The 25,534-nt window shown below is 44.8% G+C and overlaps 1 protein-coding gene across 1 annotated transcript in view; it reads left to right on the top strand.

Moving 5' to 3' along the window:
• Adgre1 (adhesion G protein-coupled receptor E1) overlaps window positions 1–25,534 on the top strand; it is a gene marked incomplete in the record, with an annotated part of 73,326 nt that overhangs the window by 5,356 nt on the left and 42,436 nt on the right. The window contains 7 exon segments of the mRNA XM_013505356.1: window positions 4,454–4,600; window positions 5,110–5,265; window positions 5,375–5,494; window positions 20,975–21,094; window positions 22,985–23,104; window positions 24,152–24,292; window positions 24,381–24,527. Coding sequence (XP_013360810.1) covers window positions 4,454–4,600; window positions 5,110–5,265; window positions 5,375–5,494; window positions 20,975–21,094; window positions 22,985–23,104; window positions 24,152–24,292; window positions 24,381–24,527 — 951 coding nt within the window.

The raw sequence follows: 25,534 nt of genomic DNA, 5'->3' as shown, positions 1-25,534 counted from the left end.
TTTCCCTCCTCCGTCTCCCTTCCTCCTCTGTCTCCTCTCCCGGCTCCCTTAGCTCCTCTCCCCCACTGTCTTCCCCTCCCCTCCTCTCCCTCTCCCTCCATCTCCTCCTGCTCCCGCCCCTCCTCTCCTCTCCTCCTCCTTCCCCACCTCCCTTCCTCCTCCTCCTCCTCCTCCTCTTCTGCTTTGTTCTCCTCTCCCTCCCCCTCCTCCTTCTTCTCCAGGCCGTATAGACAGAAGCTGTCCAGCTCTTATTGGCCGGGCTGCAGCTGAACAATCTGAGATGGGCTCTGCTCTGGCCTCCCAGCACCTTCACCTTCCAGCGGTAATCAAAGGGTGACCAGGAACACCTCAGTCAGGTTCCTCCTCTCCCCACAACCCGCCATGGCTCCCACCTCCCTCAAGGTCAAAGCCCGCAGGGCCTATGACCTGCCTGTCCCCGCCCTGCCTCCCCAACCCCGTCGCCCCCTGCTCCTCTGCTCCAGCAGGGCCTCCTTGTTTCTCATTCAGGGCTGAGCCCCGCCCCGGGCCTTCACACAGGCTGCCCCTAGGCTTTGAGTGCTGCTTCACACACCTCCGCAACGCCCTCCCTCACCTCCCTTTGGTTTCTCTTCCTTTGGTATCTTCTCGGTGACTTCCATAATTTTGACATTGTCTCCACGCTGCCCCTCTCCACAGCCCCCGCTCTAGGGGGGACGTCCCACCACCAGAGCTGCAGGGTCTGGCAGAGTGTGCGACATGTCACGGGCCGCCTGTGTGAGGCAGCGTTCTCCAGAGGAACAAAACCAATGCGACGGGTGACTTCTGAGAAAATCGCAAGTGGACGGGGCTCGCAAGCACCGAGCTCTTGAGGCCGATGCTGCCGGGAGGAGCAGCGCTGATGATCCACCCGGACTCCAAGTCCAAAGTCTTAGAACCAGAAGGACCAGCAGCGTAGTCCAAATCCAATGGATGGCGGACAAAAAAAAAGTCAGTGTTCCAGTTTACAGTCCATGGTGCAGGAAGCATTTTTTGCATTCAGAAAAAAAAAAAAAAAAGCCTCTGCTTTTTTGTTCTCTTGAGCCATCAGCTGATTGGACAAGGCCCACTCATGTTGCAGGGGGCTGTCTGCGTCAGTCAGCCCACAGATTTCAGTTAAAGTTAACCTCACCCAAACACCCTCACAGATACACCTAGAGTAATGAGTTTTGTTTGGTACCAGAGTTGAACCCAGGGCTTTCATACTGAGCTACATCCCCTGTTCTTTAAAAAAAAAATTTTTTTTTTCAATTCTGAAACAAGATCTTGCTGAGTCTTTAAGTTGACTAGGATGGGCTCAAACTTGTGATTCTCCTGCCTCAGCCTCTCAGAGTGCTGGGATGACAGGTATACATTTTTTTTTTTTTTTATCTTTAAGGAAAATCATAGTATGATCTGATTGTAGGTAGTAAAGATGACCGAATCTAAACTACATCAGGGATCTGAAAGTCTCCCTCTTTTCTTTAACAAAAGTCCAAATGCCTTCTTTAACCTAGATAGTAACAGAGAACCTGCATAAAGGATGGTATTTGAAAGGCACAGGACAGAGTTGGATAATTAAAAATAATTCTGCATTGCTTAACTTGTTAGTTCCCTTGTCCCGTAAGACTTGCATTTGACCAAAGAGATATTGTTTCACTTCTCCCTTCTTCCCTTCCTCCCTTCCTCCCTCTCTTCCTTCCTTCCTTCCTTGTTTCCAGCGCTGAGGATCAAACTCAGGGTCTCGTGCGTTCTAGGTAAGCCATGCTACCACTGACCCACACCCCAGGCCTTTTAAGGTTTATCTTCTGAGATAGGGTCTCCCTTAGTTGCCCAGGCTGGCTTTGAACTTGTGATCCTTCTGCCTCAGCCTTCTGAGCATCTGGTATTCTAGATGTGCACCACTGTACCCACTTTACTGTTTTTTCTGTATGGTGATAAACCTTATATTTGTCCTAACTTACTTTTCTTCTGAAAATTATTTGTGTCCCTATTTTTTTAAGACATGAGATGTTTCTTATAGCATTTTTGTTTTACGGGGTCTCTGAGATTGTTTGGAAGACATTCTTGAGGGAAGTACTGTTTTGACTGACACTCAAGGACAGATGGATTGAAAGTGCCCAAGCAGGAGAATAGCAAGTGGGGGCAGAGGGTGTATCTAGCACCAGGAGCAGCATGTGCAAAGGTCCTGTGGCTGGGAGGAGTTAGAGCATGGGGTGAGACAGGTGTGGCTGATGAGATGGCTCAGGCGGTGAGCTGGAGAGATTGGCAGGTGTCCGCTCACACAGAAGTGGGTTGTTGTTCTGGTTTGGAGAGGTTTTGAGGCCTGAGTGATTTGAGGTAAAGGGAAACGGTAACTAGGACCTTGAAGATCTAAACTAGCCCAAGTGGAAGGTGCCGGAAGTTTGTGAAGAGAAACGTTGACCCTGCAGAGGAAACGGGGGAGGGGGTGCAAACGAGAAGAGAGATGCAATCAGAGGTCCCATACGGGCAGAGAAATGAAGAAAGTGCAAGACAGGAGGCGAGAGCTCCGTGCTAAGACCAGGGTAACACAAAGTGACGCCTGCTGGAACCACGGTGTCCCGTCCCTCAGCAAAGCGCTCTCGCTCCCTGCGGGCATCAGCATGATCCGCGCCTCTTCGCCACGCCCACTGCCTCAGCCAGTTTTGTTAGCGTCGCTTTCACGCCAGTCTAGAAGCGCATAATCTTCACTGCTTCCACCTGGGTTGCACTCAGCGACCTTGTTCCCTGAACAAGGAGGGAATTCACCTCCCCCCTGGTCATCTTGCTCCACGGTTTACTTTCCAACCAGTGCCGGGAGGCTCATGCGAAGCCAAACTTCTCCCTTGGCACCCAGCTCTGTTTGATGAGACATTAACCTCATACGGTGAAGTAGCAGATCCTGTGTGATTCACCCCTGCTCTTGTTACACCGGCTTCCCCTTTATTCTCTGAAAAAACAGATACGGTTCTGCCCCAGGGCCTTTGCACTTCCTGTTCCTTTTGCTTAAATAGCTTCGTAGCTCACTTACTGAGATCCTGCAGGTTTTTGCTCACATAGCACCTTCTGTGAGAAGCCAATATGAGCCTCTCTGCTTAAAGCTGTTCCTCTCCAACCCCCCACTCTCCACACTCCCGTTCTCCCTTTTATTCTTCTGATCATCATCAAACACTCTGCTAAGTCTGTTTACTTTTTCATTGCTTTCTCCATGGCTCTCTCCCTCCCGTTCCCCAACCAGAACAAACGCTTCATAAGGGCAGAGATTTTCATCCACTGCACACATTTTTACTGAGTGCCTGCTGTATACCAGACACCGTTCTCAGCAGCAAAAAATAAACACAGTCCTTTGCCTCCAGAATCTCATAGTTACAATGGCAGGCACCAAAACAGCCAATTACCAAAGTTTTTACATAGCATTTTCTTAGGAATTACCTGGAAGTTTATTCTCTTTCCCCTTGAACCTGCCTCCTTTCCTGTAGCAGTCCTTAAAACCGTGCAGTTTTGGATTTTGAAAGACCTAACTCTGCTGCTTACCAGCTGTGTGTCCTCGGGCAAGTCACTTAACCTCTCTGAGCCTTGTTTCATTCACAGCTGCATCCTTGGAATTGTATTGACTCCTATGGTCACTATAACAACTGTCATATACCTGCTGGCAACAACAAAAATTACTCTTCTGCAGTTCTGAGATTAGAAGTCCAAAATGAGTCTGGCTGGACTATAACATCCAGATGTTGGGGGGCTTCGCTCTTTCCGGAGGCTCTCCATGACAGTCTCTTTCCCTGAGTAGCAAGGTTCTGGGGTCTTCATATTAACAAAGAAGCACAGAATGCGTGGGTGAAGCCAACAGAAAGTTTTTCTTTCAGTTATGGAGGCCCGAAGTCTGAAGTTAAGGAGCTGGGGAGGTCATTCTCTCCTTAACGCCTGCAGGGTAGAATCTGCTCCATGCATTTTTCTTAGCTTCTGCTATTCCGGGGGTCCCTTGTGTTCCTTAGCTTAGAGACGCACCCCTCCATTCCCTGCCCCCACTAGTACACGGTCTTCTCCTTAGTTCTGTCCCCACCTCCCCCAGCTCTCTGAGACAGGGTCTCACTGTGCAGTCCAGGCTGGCTTTGAACTCACTCCCTAGCCCAAGCTGACCTCAAACTTGCAGCAACCCTCCTGCCTCAGCCTCCTGAGTGCTGCAGTGAGAGGGACACCCACCGGGCCCAGATTCTTTTCCTGTGTGGACGCCAGTGATGCCCGTTAGGGCTACTTTATCTTCACGCACATCTTCACCACCCTGGCAAAAACCCCACTCTCAGACCAGACTGCATTCTCACGCGCTGGCACGTAGGGCATTAATGTATCTCGTGAGCACAGTTTAACCCCGAGAGCCGCCCCCGCCTCTCGGCGCCGTGCTTCCTGGCGGCTGCGCGTTCTGCTCCGGTCTCGCCCACGCTCTCCCTTCCCTGCCGTCTAGATGAGAACGAGTGCCTGGACACCACCACCTGCCCGGCGTACTCCACCTGCCACAACACGGCGGGCAGCTACTACTGCACTTGCAAGCAAGGCTTCCTGGCCACCAACGGACAGAGTCGCTTCAACAGCCCGGGAGTGCAGTGCGCGGGTGAGTTCCACCTCCCGAGCCCTCCAGCAGTCGGCAGGAAAGGCCGGTGGAAGCCGGCTGGGAGCCGGGTTGTACTAGTCCCCTCTCCCGTGGATGGACGCAATACCCAGCAGCCACAGCTGAGAGGAGGAGAGGTTTAATTTTGCTCGGGTTTTAGAGGTTCAGTCCATGGTCAGCTGGCTCCAAGGAGAAACATCTCGTTGGAGCAAAACTACACCTTCTACCCTTCCTCTTATCGTTTTCTGATTCCTGGGAATCATGAAAGGTCCACGTGGCTTCATCACGGTGGAGTGGCCGCGTTTCACAGCTCAGCATCCCGGGAGAGCAAGGCGGGAGTGCAGGTGTCCTTACCACCAAAGCAGGCAAAGGCTCCCGCTCCGGGGGAGGGAACCCGGACCCCAGCACTGGCTGGAAGGCCTGCCGGAGATACTGCCATCCCTGACCTTGGCAAATGCCACCTGCTACCCAACAGGGGGCACGTTCGCCACTCCATCCCTCTCTATGTCCAGATGTCGACGAATGCTCCCAGAGCCCCCCCGCCTGTGGGCCCCACTCCGTCTGCATGAACCTGCCGGGGAGATACAGCTGCAGCTGTTTTCCTGGTTTCTCTTCTCCCACTGGAAACGGCTGGAGGCCGGGAAAACCGGGACGCTTTGCCTGCACAGGTACCACTGCAGGACCCCTGGGGTGGGCTCCGGCGGACATCCGCCACCAGGATGGGGCCCGAGACTTAGATATCTGAGCTCTCCTCACTCACGGCCCTTTGTCTCCCAGACATCGACGAGTGCCTCTCCAGTGGGGTCTGCCCGGACCACGCCCTCTGCACCAACTTCCCGGGAAGCTACAACTGCAGCTGCCAGGCTGGGTTCATCGCCGACGGCGCCGTTTGTGAAGGTACAGACACGCAGCTCATCATCCTCTCCCCGCCTGATGTAGGAAGGGTCACCTCATTCGAAGGCTCCCCACCAAAACGGGCAGAGCCCAACGGTCCGTAGGGCAGAGCTGCAGAAGCGTGCCCTGGGAAGAGCTGAGCCCCGAACTGTACAACTTTCCCCCAGAAGGCTGAGATGTCAGCAGTGCCCTTTACCTTCCCGCTCCCTGCCTGTTTATAAATCATTCCACATCTTGCAGGACCTGACTGCTAAAGGCATCCTGAATTCTTCCATTCTGTCACTGGCACAGGCGTTCTCATTGCTGTGCCAGGCTCCCCTCCTTCCTGCTTTCCTTCCTTTCTTCGTCCCGCCCTGACTTCCTCCCTCCTTCCCTTCCCTCACGTGTTCCTCTTTTGTGCCCTCCCTCTTCTCCTTCCTTTCCATATTCTTGGTCACTGTAGAAGTTCACAGACGGCTGAGTTTGCTTACAGCATGATTGTTGTGCTTCAAGACTGATCACATTAAGAAAGGTGAGTGTAATCCTAGCACTCAGGAGGCTGAGGCAGGAGGATCTCTGTGAGTTTGGAGCCAGCCTGGGCTACCTAGTGAGTTCAAGGCCTGGGCTACATAGTGAGTTCAGGGCCACACTGGATTACATGGCGAGACTCTGTCTCAAAAATCTGGGGGGTGGGGCACAGACACAGAAAGAGACAGACAGAAAGACAGACAGACAAAGGTACTTGATATCCTTATGACCTTCTACCACAATAAGCATAGGCAAAACCATGCTCAGATTCAAGGGGAAGGGACGGAGACTTCACCGGTTGAGGGAAAGAGGGCAAAAGCCCCCCTGGAATTGGAGATGAAAATTTGTCACTGCACCCGTGTGTCGTCCCATCCCGTACGCCTCCCGGTGTCAGTGCACGCTCCCAAAGCCGGCCCCCCGCCCCCCCCGCCGCGGGCCCCACTCATCCGCACGAACCTGCGGGGGCACGGAGCTGCAGCGGTTTCTCTTCTCCCACTGGAGACGACTGAGGGCCGGGAAGCCAGGACGCTCCGCCCTCTCAGGCGCGGCTTCGGGCTGTCCAGCGTGGTGTTTGTGGCACTCACCACCAGGGGGAGGACGCGATTCGCTAAGATATTTCTATCATCACGGGTCGGTGACACATAATAATTCTATCTGTGTGGGGAAGAAGTAGTTGCCCATTTTGAATCCTGATTGTTTCCCCAGCACCCGCTTCACTTCCCACTTCTCCCGTCCCCGGACGTCCTTCCCTTCCCCGAAATGTCTGCTTCCCTGTTGGCCATCGTCTCGCCTATACTTTGTTCTTTTAATCATTTTTTAATATTTGTACGAGGAAATAAGAAACAGTGTTATTACAGTACAGTTATATTGGTTTTCTCAAGTCCAGGTCTTCTTGTGTAAAAGAAACCATGTGATATTATCATTTCATTTCAGTGAGCATTATCTTCTCAGGATCCATCCTTTTTCCTACAAATTACTGAAGCTGATCTTTCTTTATGGCTGAGTAGTATTCCATTGTATCTATCACGTTGTTTTTATCCATTCACATGCTGATGGGCATATAGGCCACTTCCATAATTATGCAACTGCAACTTGTGCTGTTACAAACACCAGTATGTATGTATCACTGTAATATAATGTCCTTACCTCCTCAGGGAAGCTGCCCAGGAGAGGCATAGCGAGGTTGTATGAAACTTCTGTTACTAGTTTTTTGAGGAATTGCAGAACTGATTTTTATATTCCCACCAACAGTGTTGAAGGGTTTCTTTCCCCCTATAGCCTTGTCAACATTTATTGTCTTTGAATTTTTTATGATAGCACTTTTTTTGACATGGAGTCTTTCTCTGTAGTCCAGGCTGGCCTTGAACTCACTGTGTAGCCCAGGCTGGCCTTGAACTTTTGGCAATCCTCCTGCCTCAGCCTCCCAAGTGTTTGATGATAGCAGTTTTCACTGGAGCAAGAGAGAATCTCATTATTATTTTGATTTTAATTTCAAAGATGCTAAAAAATTATGTACTTATTTGCCATTCAAACTTTTTCTTTTGAGAAGCATTTATTTACTTCAAATGCCCACATATTGATTGGGTCTTTTGCTTTGGGCAGTCTAATTTTTTCAGTTCTTTATATATTCTAGATAACAATCTTCTATCAGAGAGGTAGTTGGAAAAATTATTTCCCATTCTGTAAGCTGTCTCTTCACATGATTGATTGTTTCCTTTGCTGTGCACACAAGCTTTTTAATTTGATATGATCCCATTTGTTAATTCTTGGCACTATTTCTTATGCAGTTGAATTTCTGTTCAGAAAGTCCTAGCCTATGCATGTGGATAGGAGTTTTACCTAAGCTATTTTGCAGCAGCTTCAGTATTTCTGATGTATGTCTAGGTTTTTGATCCATTTTAATTTGACTGTAGTACAGTGTAAGAGATGTGGGTCTAGATTCATTCTTCTGCAGGTGGTAACCAGTTTTCCCTACACCATTCTTTAAAGAGGCTGTATTTTCTCCAGCATTTGGTTTTAGCCCTTTGTCAAAGTTCAGGTAGGTGAAAATGTATGGGGCTGTTCTATGTCTTCTATTCTATTTCAATGATTTACATGTCCATTTCCTGCACCAGTGCCATGCTGTTTTCATTACTGTAGCCTTGTGGTATAATCTGAAATCTGAGATTTTAAGTCCTCTTGTTGCATAGGGTTGCCTTGGCTATTCTAGGTTGGTTCTTGTTCCACAGAAATTTTAGGATTGTTGCTTCTAGTTCTTCAAAGAGTGTTGTTGATTGAAGTTGTATTAAATCTATATATCATTTTTGGGCATTTTCTTTTTCTTATTTTAAAGAGAAGTTTAAAAAGAACAATAGCAAAATGCCAACAACATAGATAAAAACAAAACAAAGCAAAACAATAAGAATGATACAGGGTTTCAAAACAAAATGATAGGGATTAACAGTGGTTGTTATATTACATATTTTGTCTTCACTGAAGTTGGTCAGATTGCCAGATGTAAGAATGCAAGATTAATCAAACCATTAAAAAGAATAAAAAATAAATAAAAAATTATAAATGATACAGAGTTTCACCAAACAAAATGATAGGAATTCAACAATGGTTGTTATGTTGCATATTGTTGTCTTCAAATTAGTTGTTCAGATTACCAGGTCTAAGTATGCAAAATTGGTCAAAAAAATAAAGCATTAACTGTTCCTTTCAATAAACCATTAGACATCAGCAGTACAGTTAGCCCAGCTATCGTTCTGTATACACATATATTTTTTCCCTTCTTCTTTCCTTTTCTCCTTTCCCTCATCCCGGTTGTTTCCTCTTTTGAGCAATTCAACTGGGAATTTTCAAAATATTGGCTCTGCCTATCCAGGTACAAGGGATGCATTTCTGCTTTCTGATGTTCTCTTCAATCCTTTTTGTTTTTCAGACTACTCTAGTTTTCATTATAGAAATCTTTAAATTTCTTGGTTAGGTTAATTCTTAGATATTTAATTTTTAAGCTCCCAAAAGCAGAATTGTTTTCCTGATTTCTTTCTTGGTAGGTTAATTCTTGGGGTACAGCAACACTATTGATTTTTGTATTTTGATTTTGCATTCTACCACTTTGCTGTATTTTTTATTAGCTCTAAGAATCATCTGGTGTTTCGGGGGTCTTCTATTTAAAAAGTCATGTTATCCACAAATAATGATAGTTTGACTTCTTCCTATCCTACGCATATCCCTTTTATTTCTTTCTCTTGCCTGATTTCTGTGGCTAAAGCTTTGAGTACTACATCGCTGTCATCAGGAGGGGCAAGAATAAACACCTTGTCTTGTTCTTGATTTTAGAGGGAATGCTTCCAATTTTTCCCATTGAGTATGATGTTGGCAATGGATTTGTCAAAAGTGACTTTTGTCAGTTTAAGGAAAGGTTCTCCTCCTCCTTCTCCTCCTTCTCCTCCTCCCCCTAGTCCCCTCTCCTCCTTCTCATCCTCCCCTCCTCCTCCATCTCCTTTTGCTCCTCCTCCTCCTCCTCCTCCTCCTCCTCCTCCTTCTTCTTTTCGAGTTAGGGTCTCACTTTGTAGTTCAGGGTCCATATTTTGACTTTTTTTTTTTTTTTTTTTTTTTTTTTTTTTTTTGAGACAAGGTCTCACTCTGCAGTTCAGGCTGGCCTTGAACTCACTATGTAGTCCAGGCTGTCCTTGAATTCATGGCAATCCTCCTGCCTCAGCCTCCCAAGTGCTGGGATTACAGGTGTGTACCACCAAATGTGGCAGGTAATGTTGTTCTATACCTATTTTCATCAGTGTATTTTTTAACTATGAGTGGATGTTGGATTTTGTCAAATTGATATGATCATGTGGGTTTTATCCTAACTTCTGGCTAGGTGGTATATTACATTTATTGATTTGTGAACATGGAATCACCCTTGCACCCCTGGGATGAAGTTAAAGTGGTCTTGATCTTTTTAATATTTGTTGCATCCTGCTCTCCAGGGTCCCGTCGAGGTCATTTACATCCCTGTTCTTTGAAGGTATTGGCCGGTAATTTTCTTTTTTTGTGGAGTCATCATTTGGTTTTGGTGTCAGGGAAACACTAGCTTCAGGGAATGAGTCTGACAGTGCTCCTTCAATTCGATTTAATGGAAGAATCTGAAGCGTCTTGATGTTAGTTCTGGTAAATTCAGCAGCAGGTCTATCAGGTCTGCAGCTTTTCTTTGTTGGGAGAGCTTTTAAAGGTCATTCTCCTTAATGGTACGTGTTTGCAGTACCATTAGTGGCGCTTTTAAAGGTCATTCTCTTTAATGGTACGTGTTTGCAGTACCAAGGTGGAGTTGGTACATGTACATAACACATCGCAATTCCTTTATTCACCCCCTTCCCTTCCCACCCTGCATTTTTTGGTCCCTTTTCCCATTGGGAAAGATCTATCTCCCTACTTTCTACTATCTACCTTCTAGTTTTGGTCTTTATTTATACTTTGGGTTCTCATATAAGAGAAACTATGCAATATTTAAGCTCGTGTGTCTGATTTATTTCACTTAACATTATGGTCTCAAGGTGCATCCATTTTCTAATAAATGACTCAAGTTTATCCTTTTTTACAGCATAATAGTACTCCACTGTGTGTACAGACCACATTTTCTTTATCCATTCATCTGCTGATGGCCATATGGGTGGTTTCCAAGATTTAGCTAATATGAATGTGTACACATTTATCACTGTAACGGGATGTCTTTAACTCTTTCAGGAAGATACCTAGAAGAGAGATAGCTGGGTCTAGTGGAATTTATAGAATTTTTATTACTGCCTCAATTTCATTGCCTGTTATTAATCTGTTCAGGGTTTTACATCATATTTTGATTTAGGTAGCTATAAATTTATCCATTTCTTCTAGATTCTTCAAATTATTGGAATATAAAATTTCAAAATGGTTTCTCTTAATCCTCTGGATTTCATGGTGTCTGTTGTGATTCACCTTTTCATTTCTAATTGCATTGATATGGCTCTTTTCTTTCTTTGGTAAGTGTTATGGTTTGTGTCTGGGTGTCCCCCAAAGCCTCATGCAGCCATGGGGCAGGCTTTTAGAGTCTGATTGATTGTGGGTGTGAGAGCTTCACCTGCCCTGGGGTGGATAGTTTGCATATGTAAGGGAGAGAAAGAGGGTGCTTGAGGCCATTCCTCTCTTGTGTGTGCTTGTTGATTCTGCGTGTTCTGTCGCCATGAGCTGTAGCCCTCTGCCATGTGTCACTCTGCCTTATAATCTGCCAAGTATGGACTGAAACCTCCACTAACTGTAAGCAAAATAAACCTTTCCTTCCTTAATTTTGGGCATCAGGTATTTTGTCCCAGCAACAAAATTAACCAAGACAGTAAGTTTGTCTGGGGTTTATTGATCTTATTTATGCTTTCAAAGAGACAACTGTTTGATTTGCTTATAAATCTGTACTGATTTTTTAGTATCATTTCATTGATTTCCAGAGTGTTTTTTACAATTTCTTTCTTTCTACCAGTTTTTCTTAAAATTTGGATTGCTCCTGTTTTTCTAAGAACATGAGATGCATCTTTGGGTTATTTGCAATTGCTTTATTTTTCCAGTGTAGGCATTCACAACTGTAAACTTCCCTCTTAGAACTGCTTTTATTACCAATATTTTCTGGTACCAGGAATCAAACTCAGTACCTTGCACTTGCCAGGCAGGTGCTGTGCTGCTGAGCTATCTCCCAGGCGAACTGCTTTTATTGTGTCACTTAGTTTGGATATGTTGCACTGTCACTTTTATTTGTTTCTAGGAATGTTTAAATTTCTCTCCTTATTTATTGATGTTTATTAGTATATGTTTGTGATACATAGTACTTACATTCAGGGGGTTTGACACCAACACGTATTGCATCTTGGTCATTGTTTGTTTTTGTCTTTTTGAGACAGGGTCTCACTATGCAGTTTAGGCTGGCCTTGAGTTCACTTTGTAGCCCAGGCTGGTCTCACACTCACAACAATCCTCCCGCCTCAGCCTCCTGAGTGCTGGGATTATAGGTGTGCGCCACCACACCCGGCTCATCTTGGTCATTCTTACACTTCCTATGATCTCCGCCTCCCCCTCCTTGCTAAGATCCCATTGCCATCTGGACCCTGACTACCTCCCAGTTTCTTAACATGGCCCTTTATTTTGCTCTTTAAACTGCTTGTGGTTGGGGCTTCTCATATTAGAGAGAATGTGTGATATTTAATCTTTTGTGAATGACCCATTTCACTTAGAATTTTGGTCTCAAGATCCATCCATTTTCCCACAAATGACCCAAATTATCCTTCTTTAGGGCTGAGTAATATTCCATCGTGTATGAATACCACATTTTCTTTATCCATTCATCTGTTGATGGGTGTGTAAGCTGCTTCCATGGTTTAGCTATTGTGAGTTGTGCTGTTATAAACATGGATATGCATGTATTACTGTAGCAGAATGTATTCAGCTTTCTGGGGACAATCCCAGGAGAGGTATAACTGGGTTAAATGGAATTTTTATTTTCAGTTTTTTGAGAAACCTTCATACTGATTTCCCAAAAGGCTTACATTCCTACTAACAATGTAGAAGGGTTCCTTTTCCACTGCAATCTCACCAGCGTTTGTTTTTTGAATCCTGCATAAATAGCCATAGGAAGGTAGACTCTCAGTGTTGTTTTGATTTGCATTTCTCTAATGGCTAAAGATGCTGGGCATGTTTTCATGGACTCATGGGCCAGTCATAGTTCTTCTTCTGTGAAGTTTCTATTCATTTCCATTGCCCAGTTCTTAGCTGGGTCTTTTATGTTGGTGGGTTTGATTTTTTAAAAACTCTTTATATATTCTAGATATTGGTCCTCTGAGGAGTAGCTGGTAAAAATATCTTACTGCATTTTGTAGGTTGTCTTTTCACTCAGTTGTTTTCATTTGCTGTGCAGAAACTAAAGTTTAATACAATTCCATCTCTTGATTCTTGATAGTACTTTTTGTCCAATTGAGGTTCAGTAAATCTTTGCCTGTGTCTTTTGTTTTCAAGAGTGTTACAAATTTTTTATTCCAGTAGACTCAGTGTTTCTGTTTTTAACTGTAGGTCTTTGGTCCAAGTTAAAACTTGATTTTGCTACGGAGCAGGAGATATCGGTCAATATTCATTCCTCTTTATGTAGATAAGCAGTTTTCACAGCACTGTCTGTTAATGAGGCTCCCTCTTCTCCAGTGTGTATTATTGATTCTTGTTACAAATCACTGGCTGAAGGGGCCTGGGCTTGTTTCCGCATCCTCTGTTCTGTACCACTGTTCAATATGTCTACTTTGTGTGCCGGTACCATCTTGCTTTTGCTGCTGTGACATCGTAGTATAACTTGAAGTCTGATACGGTTATGTTTCCTGCCTTGCTTCTATTGGCCAGAATTGCTTTAGCTATTCTGGGTCTCCTTTGTTTCCATATAAATTTAATTTTTTTTTCTAGTTATGTGTAAAAGGTTTATGGTACTTTGATGAGAATTGTGTTAAATCTATGTATCATTTTTGGTAATACAGCCATTCTGATGATGTGAATTCTGCCTATCTAAGAATGTGAATGTTTTCCATTTTCTAAGTGTCTTCCTTAATCTCTAGTTTCAGAGGATTACACTTTTCATTACAGAGGTCTTTAGTCCCCTTGGTTGGGTTCATTCTGAAGTATTTTACTTCTTTGAGGCTATTGTGAGTGGGATTATTTTTCTGGTTTCTTTCTTGGTAGGTTCATTTTTTTTTTTTCTTTTTGGTTATTTATTTTTTTTCTGGTACCGGGAATCAAATTCATGACCTTGCACTTGCCAGGCAGGTGCTGTACTCCTGAGCTAAATCCCCAGCCCCAGTAGGTTCATTCTTGGTGGATAAGAACACTAATAATTTTTTTTTTTTTTTTTTTTTTTTTTGAGACAGGATCTCACTATGCAGTTCAGGCTGGCCTTGAACTCACTTTGTAGCCCAGGCTGGCCTCGAATTTGTAATGATCCTCCTGCCTCAGCCTCCTGAGTGCTGGGATTACAGCTGTGCACTACCATGCCCCCTAAGAACACTAATAATTTTTGTGTTGATTTTGCATCCTTCCTCTTGGCTGTATTTATTAGCTTTAAGAATCTTCTTGTGGGGGCTGGGGATTTAGCTCAGCGGCAAAGCGCCTGCCTGGCAAGCGCAAGGTCGTGAGTTCAGTTCCTGGTACCGGAGAAAAACAAAAACAAAAAACAAAAACAAAAGAATCTTCTTGTGGAATTTTTGTGTCTTCTGTGTAAAGAATCATGTCATCTGCAAATAAGGCTATTTCGGCTTCTTCCTTTCCTAATCAAATTCTTTTTATTTTATTCTTTTGCCTAATTGCACTAGCTAATGTTTCAAGTACGATATTGGACAGGAGTGGTAAGCATAGAAACCCTTGCATTGCTCTTAATTTTAGAGGAAAAGCTTTCAGTTTTACCCATTTAGTATGATTTTGGCAGTGGTTCTGGCATAAATGGCTTTTATCATTTCAAAGTAAAGTCCTCCTATACATTTTTGCTGAAAAGATATTGGAATCTGTCAAAGGATTTTTCTGCATCTATTGAGGTGACCATGTGATTTTCATTCTTGCTTCCATTTACGTGACGTATTATATTTGTTGATTTAGGTATGTTGAACCATCCTTGCATCCACGCAGTGAAAGCAACTTGGTCATGACATATGATATTTTTCATGATGTGCTGTATTCTGTTTGCAAGTATCTTGTTGAGGGTTTTTGCCTCTGTGTTCATTAAGGAAGCTGGTCTGTACTTGCCTTTTTGGTTTGATCTTTGCCCTGCTGTGGAATCAGGGTAATGCTAGCTTCAAGGAATGTGTTGGGTGGTGCTTCCTCTCTGTCAGTTTCATGGAATAGTTTGTCAAATGTTGCCCTTATTTCTCCCCTGATGTTCTTGTAAAATTCAGCGGAGAATCTATCAGGTCCTGAGCTTTGCTTGTTGGAATGTTTTTTATTACTGTTTCAATGTCCTTGCCTGTTACTGGATTGTTAAGGGTTTTTATATCTTTTTGGTTCCATTTTGTTAACACATACGTATCTAGGAATCTGCCTATTTTTCTTGATTCTCCAATTTACAGAAATGTATGTGTTTGAAGTAGCTGCCTATAATCCATGGATTTTAATGGTGACCACTGTGATTTTGCCTTCCTTTCATTCTAATTCTATTAACATGGTTTTTTCTCTCCTTTGTTTGCAAAGTTTGACTACGAGTTTGTCTATTTTGTTCATCTTTCTGAAGAACCAGCTCCAATTTATTGATTTTTTTTCATTGCTTTTCGAACTCAACTTCATTAATTTCTACTCTGATCTTTATAATTTTCTACCTTGTGCCAATTTTGGTTTCAAGTGTTCTTGTTTGTCTAGGACATTGAGGTGCATCCTTAGGTTATTTATTTGAGGTTATTCTGATTTTCTAATGCGGCCATTCCCAGCTACAAACCTCCCTCTTAGGAATGTTTTCATTGTGTCCATAGGTTCTAGTATGTTGTATAGCCATTATCATTTGGCTTTCAGAATGTTTGCCCTATTATTTTTGTACTATGTTTATCTGATTTTTGTGATTTCTTCTGTGACCCCTTGATTATTCAAGAGAGGATTACTTAATCTTTATGTGTTTGGTTTCTAATTTCATTGTGCTGTGTTCTTTCAATACACAAGTGATTATTTTGATTCTTTTGTATTTATTTAAGTGTGCTTTATGATCAATGAATGTGGTCCATTTTGGAGAAAGTTCTGTGTGCTGCTGTGGAAAATGTTCAATCTGTTGTTGGGTGGGACAGTTTGTAGGGATCTGTTAAATTCGTTCATTCAAAGGTGTGGTTCCACTCTTGTACTTCTTTGTTGATTTTGTCTAAATGATCTATTAGTGACAGCAGGGTATTTAATTCCCCCATGATTATTGTGTTGATGTTTATCTAATGTTTTGGGTCCAGCAGTATTTGGTTTATGGTGTTGGATGTGCTAGTATTTGGTGCATATATATTCACAATTGCTACCTCTTCCTGTTAAGTTGTTCCCTTTACCAGTATGTAGTGGCATTTTTCTGATCAGTTTTGCCTTGAAGTTCACTTTGTCTGAAAATGGGATAGCTACTCCTACTTGCTTTGCGGCTCCTGTTGCATGGAATATTGTTTTCCATTGTTATAGTTTTAGTCTCTGAGCTTTTTTGCTGTGGCTCGTGTGACTCTTGAAGTTCCTGGAGGGAAGGACAGTGAGAGGATGGAGAAATAAAGGTAAGAGACGGAGATCTGAGATCAGGTGGAGCCCTCTTTCCTGATGGGAGGAAAGGAACTGCCCAACCACCCAGCGAGTTTATTTATAGTCTGAGGAGGTTGATATCAATGTCAACCCTTCTGCCTAGCAACTTTTCCTGGCTTACCTGAGCACCTCCCTTTGGCCTGGCCTTGCCTCCCCGCTGTATGAGTGATCAATTTCCAGCTTCAGCAGCTCCCTACACTTTTTTATGGGTTAGGTGTGTCTCATACATAACACACAGTTATCCTTCACGTTTAACACAATCCAATTCATCATGCAGCATCTTTTGATTAGGGAGTTGAGGCCATTTACACTGATAGTTACTTCTGCACAGTATTGACTGATTCCTGTCATTGCACCACTTTTCCATTGCCAAAACTGGAATCTTGATGGAAATGGAAATGGAAAATGGAATTTTAGGCTCTTGGTGCTAACCTCATTGTCTCTGCCTAGGATATCCTTGAATTTTTTTTTGCAGTGTTGATTTGGAAGTCATCAATTTCTTAAGACGCTCTTTGTCATGGAGAATCTTTATTTTTCCATCAGTTTCAAACAATAATTCTGCAGGTTTATCTTTATAAGTTATATGCTGCTTTTCTCTAACTGCTTTTGAAATTCTGTCCTTACATTGGACCTCTGGGGTTTTACCTATGATGTGTCTTGAAGTTCTGGGTTTTTTTTTGATCATGGATGTTCACTGTTTTATATGTCATGTTTACTTGTATGTCAAATTCTTCCCCCATACTTGGAAATTTTTCTTCTATGATGTTTGCAAATAAATTTTGGTGCTATTTTCTAATTTTTTCTTTAACTCTTTTTCTTCTTAGGTTTGTTCTATTGGATCCAGTTTCCATGATCTGTCATTGTTTTTCCACTTTTTTTATTAGTACGTGTTTGCAGTACGTAATGATACATTTACTGTGGGGACTTGGTACATGTACATAACATCTTAATTACTTTGTTTTCCAGTCCTCCTCTCCTTTTCTATTCCTTCCAACTCTTGGTCCCCTTGTAAAGGCCTTATTTTCATTTTTTTCTCAATTATTTTTTTTTGCATCCCTTTTTCTTCTCCTCCTTCCCCATCTCTTTTCCCCCACCCATTTGAAAAAGATCTCCGTACTTCTAATCTATTTGTCTATCTCCTATTTTGTTCTCTGTCTCTTTTTCTCTACATATATGTTCACATATATTCTTTTATATATATTCATATAAGAGAAACCATGTGATATTTAAGCTTGTGTACCTGACTTATTTAATGTAATATATTTTTAATGTATCTCTGTGTATATAGTCTCCTGAATCAAACTTATGTTCTAGTTCTGACTCTGTCTTCGCATTGATCATTTCTGCTACCTATATTTTCAGTGGAATTTTTTTATATCCTGATTTTCTTTTGGAATCTTTTTATGAACTGTCCTTCTTTCCTGAACTGGTCATTCATACCCTGTACTATCTTGGTTAGTTCACCCAGGCTTTTATTGGTGATGTCTTTAAGCTTGCTGATCTTTTACCAGTCAAGTCTGTTATCTGTTTAGTTACATCCTCTGATAACCTCGCTGTTATAAATTACTTGATGTTTTCCTTGGACAGTTTTTAATTTTTCTGTGTTATATACTTCTGGGGTTTTAATGATGATGTGATGGAGAATTGGTGTTTTGCTCACATTAGTTACAGTTCTAAGTGCTTCATTTGCCTGGGTATGCATTTTGATCTCTAGATTTGGTCAGTTTTCTGGAATGATTTCATCGTACACATGTTTTATAATGTTAGTTCTCTTTCCAGCCCTTCCTTAACTCCTAGTTGTTAGCTTGGTTCTTTTAGGGCCATCTAAGAGCCCTTGAACCAGCTTCTTGTATTTTCTTCTTTTAATGCATCACTGAGCAGGTGACGTGCCACATTTTTCCCTTCTTCAGCTCTGCTTAGTCCTGATTAGCTACTGGCCTGGCTCTCAGTTGTGTTTTTCATTTCATTTCTACTTGATTTTTTTTCATAATCTCTAGTTCTTTACTAAAGTGATCATTAAATCCTGTTTTTTCTTTAATTCAATCAGCTATGTTTGTCTTCCATAAGCTCAGTTACTGTGTCTATTTACATTCTTGGAGCTCATTGAACACCTTATACATTTACTTATTTGCTTCTTCTTTGACCTCCTCAAATATTTTAACCATTTGGCTTTTGAGTTCTTTGCCTGAAACTGCTTCACTTCGATGCCCATGAGATCAGCTTTTTTTCTTTTCTTTTTTTTTTTTTTTTTTTTTTGTCTTTTTTGAGACAAGGTCTCTCTATGCAGTTCAGGCTGGACTTGAGCTCACTTTGTAGCCCAGGCTGGCTTTGAACTTGCAGTGAGCCTCCCGAGTGCTGGGATTATAGCCATGTGCCACCATGCCCGGCCTGAGATCAGCTTTTGGAGAGTTAAGAGTTTTTGGAAACATCTTGTTTCCTTGTTTTTCCCTGTTTCTAGTTTTTTGTGCTGAAGGTTAAGGATCAACGAGGGTAGAAAAACTCTGTCGCTGCTGTGGAGATCTTAGTGTGTCTCCCTGTGCTGTGACACTGGCTTTGGGTGTGTGTGTGTGTGTGTGTGTGTGTGTGTGTGTGTGTGTGTTCACTTACCTATTCAACCCCCTCAGTGTATTAGGTTTATTCCAGACCACTGCACTGCTAGGACAGAACAACTACTGGTTATATCAGCATGGACAGAAACAACTGTATGTCAACATATAATTTAAAACTCATTTTCAAAATCTCACACTTCTCAGGCAGACAATGAAACAGCCACGATGACAAGTTGGCTAGGATGTAGAATAATAAGGAAGGAAAAAGGAAGAAGGAAGGGAGCAAACAGTTCAGAAAGATGGAAGGAGACAACAGCAACTGAAAGAGAGAAAAGAGATAGGAACTTGGTATTGTTTTCATACCTGGGATGAAGGGGAGGAGAGGCTCTTTGTAGGGGCCAGAAATAAGAAGAGGGAGGGACGCATAATCAGAGATGGATGGAAGCTGAGAAGGGTGGAGCTAAGTCTCATGCTGGTAGAAAGCTCATGTTTGACTTCCATACACAACTTTTGGCTAGTATTAAACCTGATATGTCGATGAAAGACAGTATATAAACTAAAGCAATAATTAACTCTGTGCACCACTTTACTGTGTATGTGAAAAGACAAAAACTAAAAAACAAATAGAGTAATAATTAAAAAAAATACCTTGATGGTAGTATTTGTGTCATGCACAAGCCGTGGGGGACAGAAGGGGAATCTAAGAGGGTGGGAGAGAGAAATTAAAGAAAGAGGGGGGGCTAGGGATTTAGCTCAGCGGCAAAGCGCCTGCCTGGCAAGTGCAAGGTCGTGAGTTCGGTTCCCGGTACCAGAGAAAAAAACAAAAAAAAAAAAAAAATTAAAAAAAAAAAGAAAGAAAGAGGGAGGGGAAAGAGTTTTGGAGGAGAAGGGTGGAGGGTACAGGTACAGGGAGTATGATGAAACCGGAAAATGAATTTAGCTAAACCTAGGAAACCTCTCCTTGGTGAGGGAGAACCTGCTATAACTAGGTAAGGAACTGTAGTGATAAAAGCCTTAACTCTTAGTCCTACGCTCTTCCTAGCACACTGCCAATTCCCTACCTGTTACTAAAAAGGGAGAAAGATAAAAGGTGTTTTAAGAATACACTGTGTTGATAGTATTTGCGTAACAAAAAAGGAGCGGATGAAGGTAGGATTTGAGAGGGTGTGTGAGGGGAAGCAGGTAAAAACAAGGAAGGAGGGAATTTTGATGAAATGCTGCAGAGGGTACAGGGAGCTTGAGACATACTTATGACTAAACAAGTAGCTAATTTAGTTAACTACATTCTTCTCTGCCTCTGTGCCTTGCCAGCCTTCATGTTTGTGCCAGGTGGAGCTGTTCACAGCTGGCAGTTCAGAGGCATTTAGCGCTCAGTGGAAGAGACCCCTCCTGTGGAGGGCATTTGGGGCATGGCAAGAGGAAGCATTTGGGGTGGGGGGATGGTGCCCACTGCACCCTGCATCCAACTGGCCACAGCCGCTACAACCCTGCGACTCTCCCCGCCTCAAGGGCCCTCAGAGCCTGGTTCCGGCTCCCTAGTGAGGGCGGAGCGCTGAGTTCCTCTCTGCTCCTAGGACTCAGGGTCACAGCCCCGTCACTGCCCTGCGAGCCGGGCGTGTGCTGTTGTTAGTGCTCTGGTCTGAGGCTGAGGCCTTACTCCGCCCAGAGGGGGGAGAGTTAAGACCTAGCCAGTGGTGGCCACCCAGCAGGCAGCCACTGTTGAACCTGGTGTCTTTCCTTGGGTGGCTTTGAACTTTCCCCAAGAGGGTGCGCTTCCCAGACCTCGGCTGGGAGCTGCGCCGGGACTGAGAAGCAACTCCGCCTCTTGTTCCCAACGCTTCCGTGGCTGGAACCCTGGGCACCTCCTTCCGGCTGCCTCCCCGCGGGTGCGCTGTGCCCGCCCCCTGTCCAAGCGCCCCCGGGCCTTGACACACGCTGCCTCGCCCCGCTCCTGCTGGGGTGTCTTACAGAGATACGAAGGAGAAATAATAAAATCCTTTCGATGAGCAGCTGAATCCCTTCTTGAAACAAATGAAAGCAGCAAATCTCAGTTTTAAGAACTTGAGATACTTTAGGCGAGAGAAGGTCAAAGCAGTCCTGGTCCCAGCTGCCGAATTTAGAGATCTAATCCCTGTTCCTCACTCTTCCTCGCTTCCAGACATCGACGAGTGCCTGTCCAGCGGGATCTGCCCTGAGTACACGGACTGCGTCAACACCCTGGGAAACTACAGCTGCCTCTGCCAGCCTGGGTTCATGCCGTGGGGCTCCGCTTGTAAAGGTGCCGGCGACCAGCTTTTCACCATTTCCCTGCCCAGCCAAATGAGGATCACCTCATTAGAGGGCCAGAAGAGGAAGGAATCACGATTCATTTTGGGGATGAGAAAACTGGGGCGTAGAGAGCTGGGGTCAGTTTTCCGCGGGTGCAGAGCTAGGAAGTTGGTCCGGCTGGGGTTTGAACTTCTTTGGAGGAGTGTGTGTCAGGAAATAATGAGAAGCTCTGTTCCCACCGTGATTTTCCTTCCGAGGGTGCTCTGGCGATGTCCAGAGATGATGATGATTATTATTATTATTATTTTTGTAAGGGGATTAAACCGAGAGCCTTCACGATGAACTATATCCCCAGCCTTTTTTTTTTTTTTTTTTTTTAATTTTGAGAGCAAATCTCACTAAGTTGCCCGAGACGGGCTGGAACTTGTGACTCTTCTGACTCCACTTCCCGAGGAGTTGGGTTACAGGCGTGCAACCCGAGCCCAGCGTGCGGAGACATCTTCGGTCATCACAGTGATAGGTAGGAGAGCAATAGGGCTGCAGGTGGCATCTTGTAGCTAGAGGCTAGCGATGCTGCTAAATCCTCAGTCCTGCTTCCCAACCAAGAATGATACAGCCTCATGTGTCAGTACTGCTGAGGAGCCGGGCGTGGTGACACACGCCTGTAATCCCAGCATTCAGGAGGCTGAGGCAGGAGGATCGCTGTGAGTTCAAGGCCAGCCTGGGCTACATAATGAGTTCAAGGCCTGACTGAACTACATAGCGAGACCCTGCCTCAAAAAGAATAAATAAATATTCCTGAGGAGGAAAAAACTTGCCCTAGGAAGACCTAAGACCCAAATTTCAGAACTTTTCCTGGAAAAGGTATTTACATTGAGATCTCAGAGCCGTCCTCACTCTTCCGTTCCCGTCCACGTTCATAAGCCGTTCATTACATCTCAGGGAATCGACCCACGCATGCGTGTGGGATTCCCCCACCGTCTCCTCTCACATTAGCTGCAGCAGACTCCCTTCCTCTCTGCTCTCCTTCCCACTTCCCCTCCCTGCGTTCCTTCTTTCCTTCCTTCCTTCCTTCCCTCCATCCACCCTTCTTTTCTTCTCTCACCCCTCCTCTCTTCTCCTTTCCCTCTTCTTTCCTTCATTTCCTCTTCTTTCCTTCCAGGGCTCCTCCCCCTCTCTCCTCCCTCCCTTGTTGGTTCCTTTCTTCCCCCTCTGCTTCCTTGCTTTCCTTCTTTCCTCACTTCCTCCCTCCCTCCCTTCCTCCTTTTTTCTTCCTTCCTTCCTTTCTCCCCTTTCCTCATCCTTTCCTGTTTCCTCTCCTCTCCCGTTTCTCTCTCTGATCCTCGCCGCTGAACAAGTTCATGGACTGCTGGTCTCCTTCACCATATGGCAGCCGCCTTCCAAGACCGAACGTCTCAAGGAAGCGAGGTGGAAGCGATGATTCCCTCCTGACCTAGCACCACGACCACCACTGCCACCCGTCACGCTCAGCGTCAAGGGGAGAGCACACGGACTCCAGAACTTGCAGGAAAGAATGCCAAAGCCTCCCTGTATGAAGCCTGTGGAACGGGAGATGTGGCTTCTCTCATGTTCAGAAAACACAATCTGCCATGCAGGAAGATGAAAATTTGTCCTTCCATCTGTTTCTCTGTCTAGATATCGGTGAATGTTCTCAAAGCCCGCAGCCTTGTGGTCCTAAGTCAGTGTGCAAACACACGGGGGGGAAGGTACAAGTGCAGCCGTCTGCCTAACGGTCTGTCTTCTACTGGAGATGGTGGGATTGTGTGAAAGCCGGGACACACTTTCAGGATGTCCAGCAACACCACGATGAGCTAAATTTAGATTACTCTCTAAATTTGGATATCTGATCTCTGCTCACTCACTCCTGTCTCCATTGCAGACATCAATGAGTGCCTCTTAGCCGGGCTCTGCCCTGAACATGCTGACTGCATCAACTCCCTGGGAAACTACAGCTGCCGCTGCCAGGCGGGATTCACCTCCCGCGGCTCCGTCTGTGAAGGTACGGATGACCAGCTCTCGCCATTTCTCCCGATCACTCCCTCCTCATTAGAACACCATAAGAGAAATGATTATGATCCTCATGTTGGGGTGAGAAAATTGGGGTTCAGGAGCAAGAGGTGCCGTGATTTTTCTGGGGCTATACAGCAATGGTGTGGACCAGCTGGGATTTGAACTGCTACTGAGAGCAGTGGGTGAGGCCGTGGGCGTCGGGTCAGAGCGTGAGGAGCTGTGGTCTACGGAGTGATTTTTCATACAGAGGACAGTAGCAATGTTCAGAGACTTTTTTGTGCGTACCGCCGGGTATTGAACCCAGGGCTTCCTAATTGAGCTGCGTCCCCAGCCCTTTTTATTTTTTGGGACAAGGCTATGCTAAATTATCCAGACTGGGCTTGAACTCCAGATCCTCCTGGCTCAGCTTCTTGAGGGCTTATAGGTATGCACAACTGTACCCAGCTGCCAGAGATATTTTTAAGTCCCAGCCAGGGAGAAGAGAGAGGGCAGAAGTCACACCCACTTCTTAAGCTCCTTAGCACAAATGTGACATGCATCATCCCTGCCCACAGTCCATGAATGAAGACTAGTCGGTATCTCACTTGGAGGCTGCTGGGAAATGTAGTTTCTGGCTGGGCCGCCATTTTCTAGGACAGTGGACCACATATAAAAAGGTGGGCTCTCATGAGATTACAGTGTAACACAGGGGAAATCTCTTTCTATTTAATTTTAAGCCTGGGCTTCCTGTGTCATCTTGTACAATAATTTAATAGATTACAGTATAAAAAGAATGTTTTATTACTTACCTACATTAACCGTGTTCTCTATTTTGTATGTGGCCCAAGACAATTCCTCTTCACTCAGTGTGTCCCAGGCAAGCCAAAAGTCTGCACACTCGTGGTCGATGATTTTCACACAATAACAAAACGACCCAGTGATGCACTCATCCTGCACACCCCCTTGATGAGAGGCGAGACCGTACTTTGGAAGGGAAAGCAGGACTTGGTTGGGCGCACAACCAGCACTTACTTCACACACATTCTCTGCCTCACAGACATCGATGAGTGTGTTGACTCGTGCCCCCTCAACTCCACCTGCACCAACACTCTTGGGAGCTACTTCTGCACCTGCCACTCCGGCTTCGCGCCAAGCAACGGACAACTGAATTTCACAGGCCAAGAAGTGGGATGCGAAGGTGAGGGGAGGTTTGGCCAGACAGCAGTCCGGGAAAGGAGTTCCACCTTGTTTCTCTGAGTTTCTTGATAGCCTTGAATTCTCTGCAGATGTGGATGAGTGCTCCCAAGACCCATCGCCGTGTGGCCCACATTCCGTCTGCACCAACGTTCCGGGCTCCTACAGCTGCGGCTGCTCGCCAGGCTTCCGGCCCAGTCCAGAAGGCTCTGAGACGCACGGCAACTTCAGCTGCAGAAGTAATCTTCTCCTCGTGCGTGTCAGCCGTGGCATTGCCGCCTTGCTTTGCTTGCGAAGTCCTCGTTCTGTCACACCTCTGCCTGTTTCTCTCTCTCACCTCATCCACACACAGAATTCCTCTTCTTGTTTTACTCACTCACTGATCCACTCCTTTGATAAATTATTTTTGCATCAACTGTTAATTAGTTAATCCAGCAGTCCACTGCACCAAGCACTGAGTATTCAGTCCTGATCTTGATGGGCGTACTACCTGCTTTTCTGCACTTTACAGTCAAGGGAAGGAACCAGAGGTCACATTCCTGATCAGTAATAATAATCAAGAGGAATGCAGCAAGGGACACAGTAGAGTGTGTTCTGGGGCAATAATGGGATATTTAATAGGCTCCGAGCCACTGACATTCCAGCAGCTGCTCCCAGGAGAAGTAGGCATTATCCAGATGAGGGTACAGCACGTGCCATGGTCCTGAGGCTGGGGCAGAGTGAGAGGAGGCAGAAGCAGGGTTAGATGTGTCTGATGTGGTGGGCAGAGAGATTATTCAGGGCCTTGGGTGCTGTGCAAAGCAGTCTAGAGTCTCTTATCTTCAAGAACAACAGAAAATTATGCAAGGCTTAAAAATTTAAATGATGGGATTTTTATACCTTAAAAATATATACCTAAGTGGCTGCAGTGACATAGAACACAACAGATGTGTCTGAGGCCCTTCTCAAATAAGGACGAGAGTATCATCCGTGCCAGTGTGTCGTCTGAACAGCCCCCACCCATCCTCTGTGTCCTCCTCCCGGGGAAGCACTTGGAATTTTGTCTTTTTCTCTTCCTTAAAAATCCCCCCCTTGGGGTAACACCTCTAAACAGCATCTGCCATCATTTTTCTTCTCCGGGAGCCCTGTGAGAAATGCTTTCATCCTGTTCATCATTTTCTGACTTGCTGCTTCCTAGAGTCCCCACGCTGGGGTAGCTTTGCCGTTAGCTCCACCCTCGCTGCTGTGCTTTGTGACCACGGAGCTG

This window comes from Chinchilla lanigera, unplaced genomic scaffold (assembly GCF_000276665.1).
Source record: "Chinchilla lanigera isolate Chin_1 unplaced genomic scaffold, ChiLan1.0 scaffold00094, whole genome shotgun sequence".
In the NCBI taxonomy this organism is placed as follows: domain Eukaryota; kingdom Metazoa; phylum Chordata; class Mammalia; order Rodentia; family Chinchillidae; genus Chinchilla; species Chinchilla lanigera.
The sequence above is the reverse complement of the archived record's forward strand: the minus strand, read 5'-3'. Positions and strand labels throughout refer to the sequence as shown.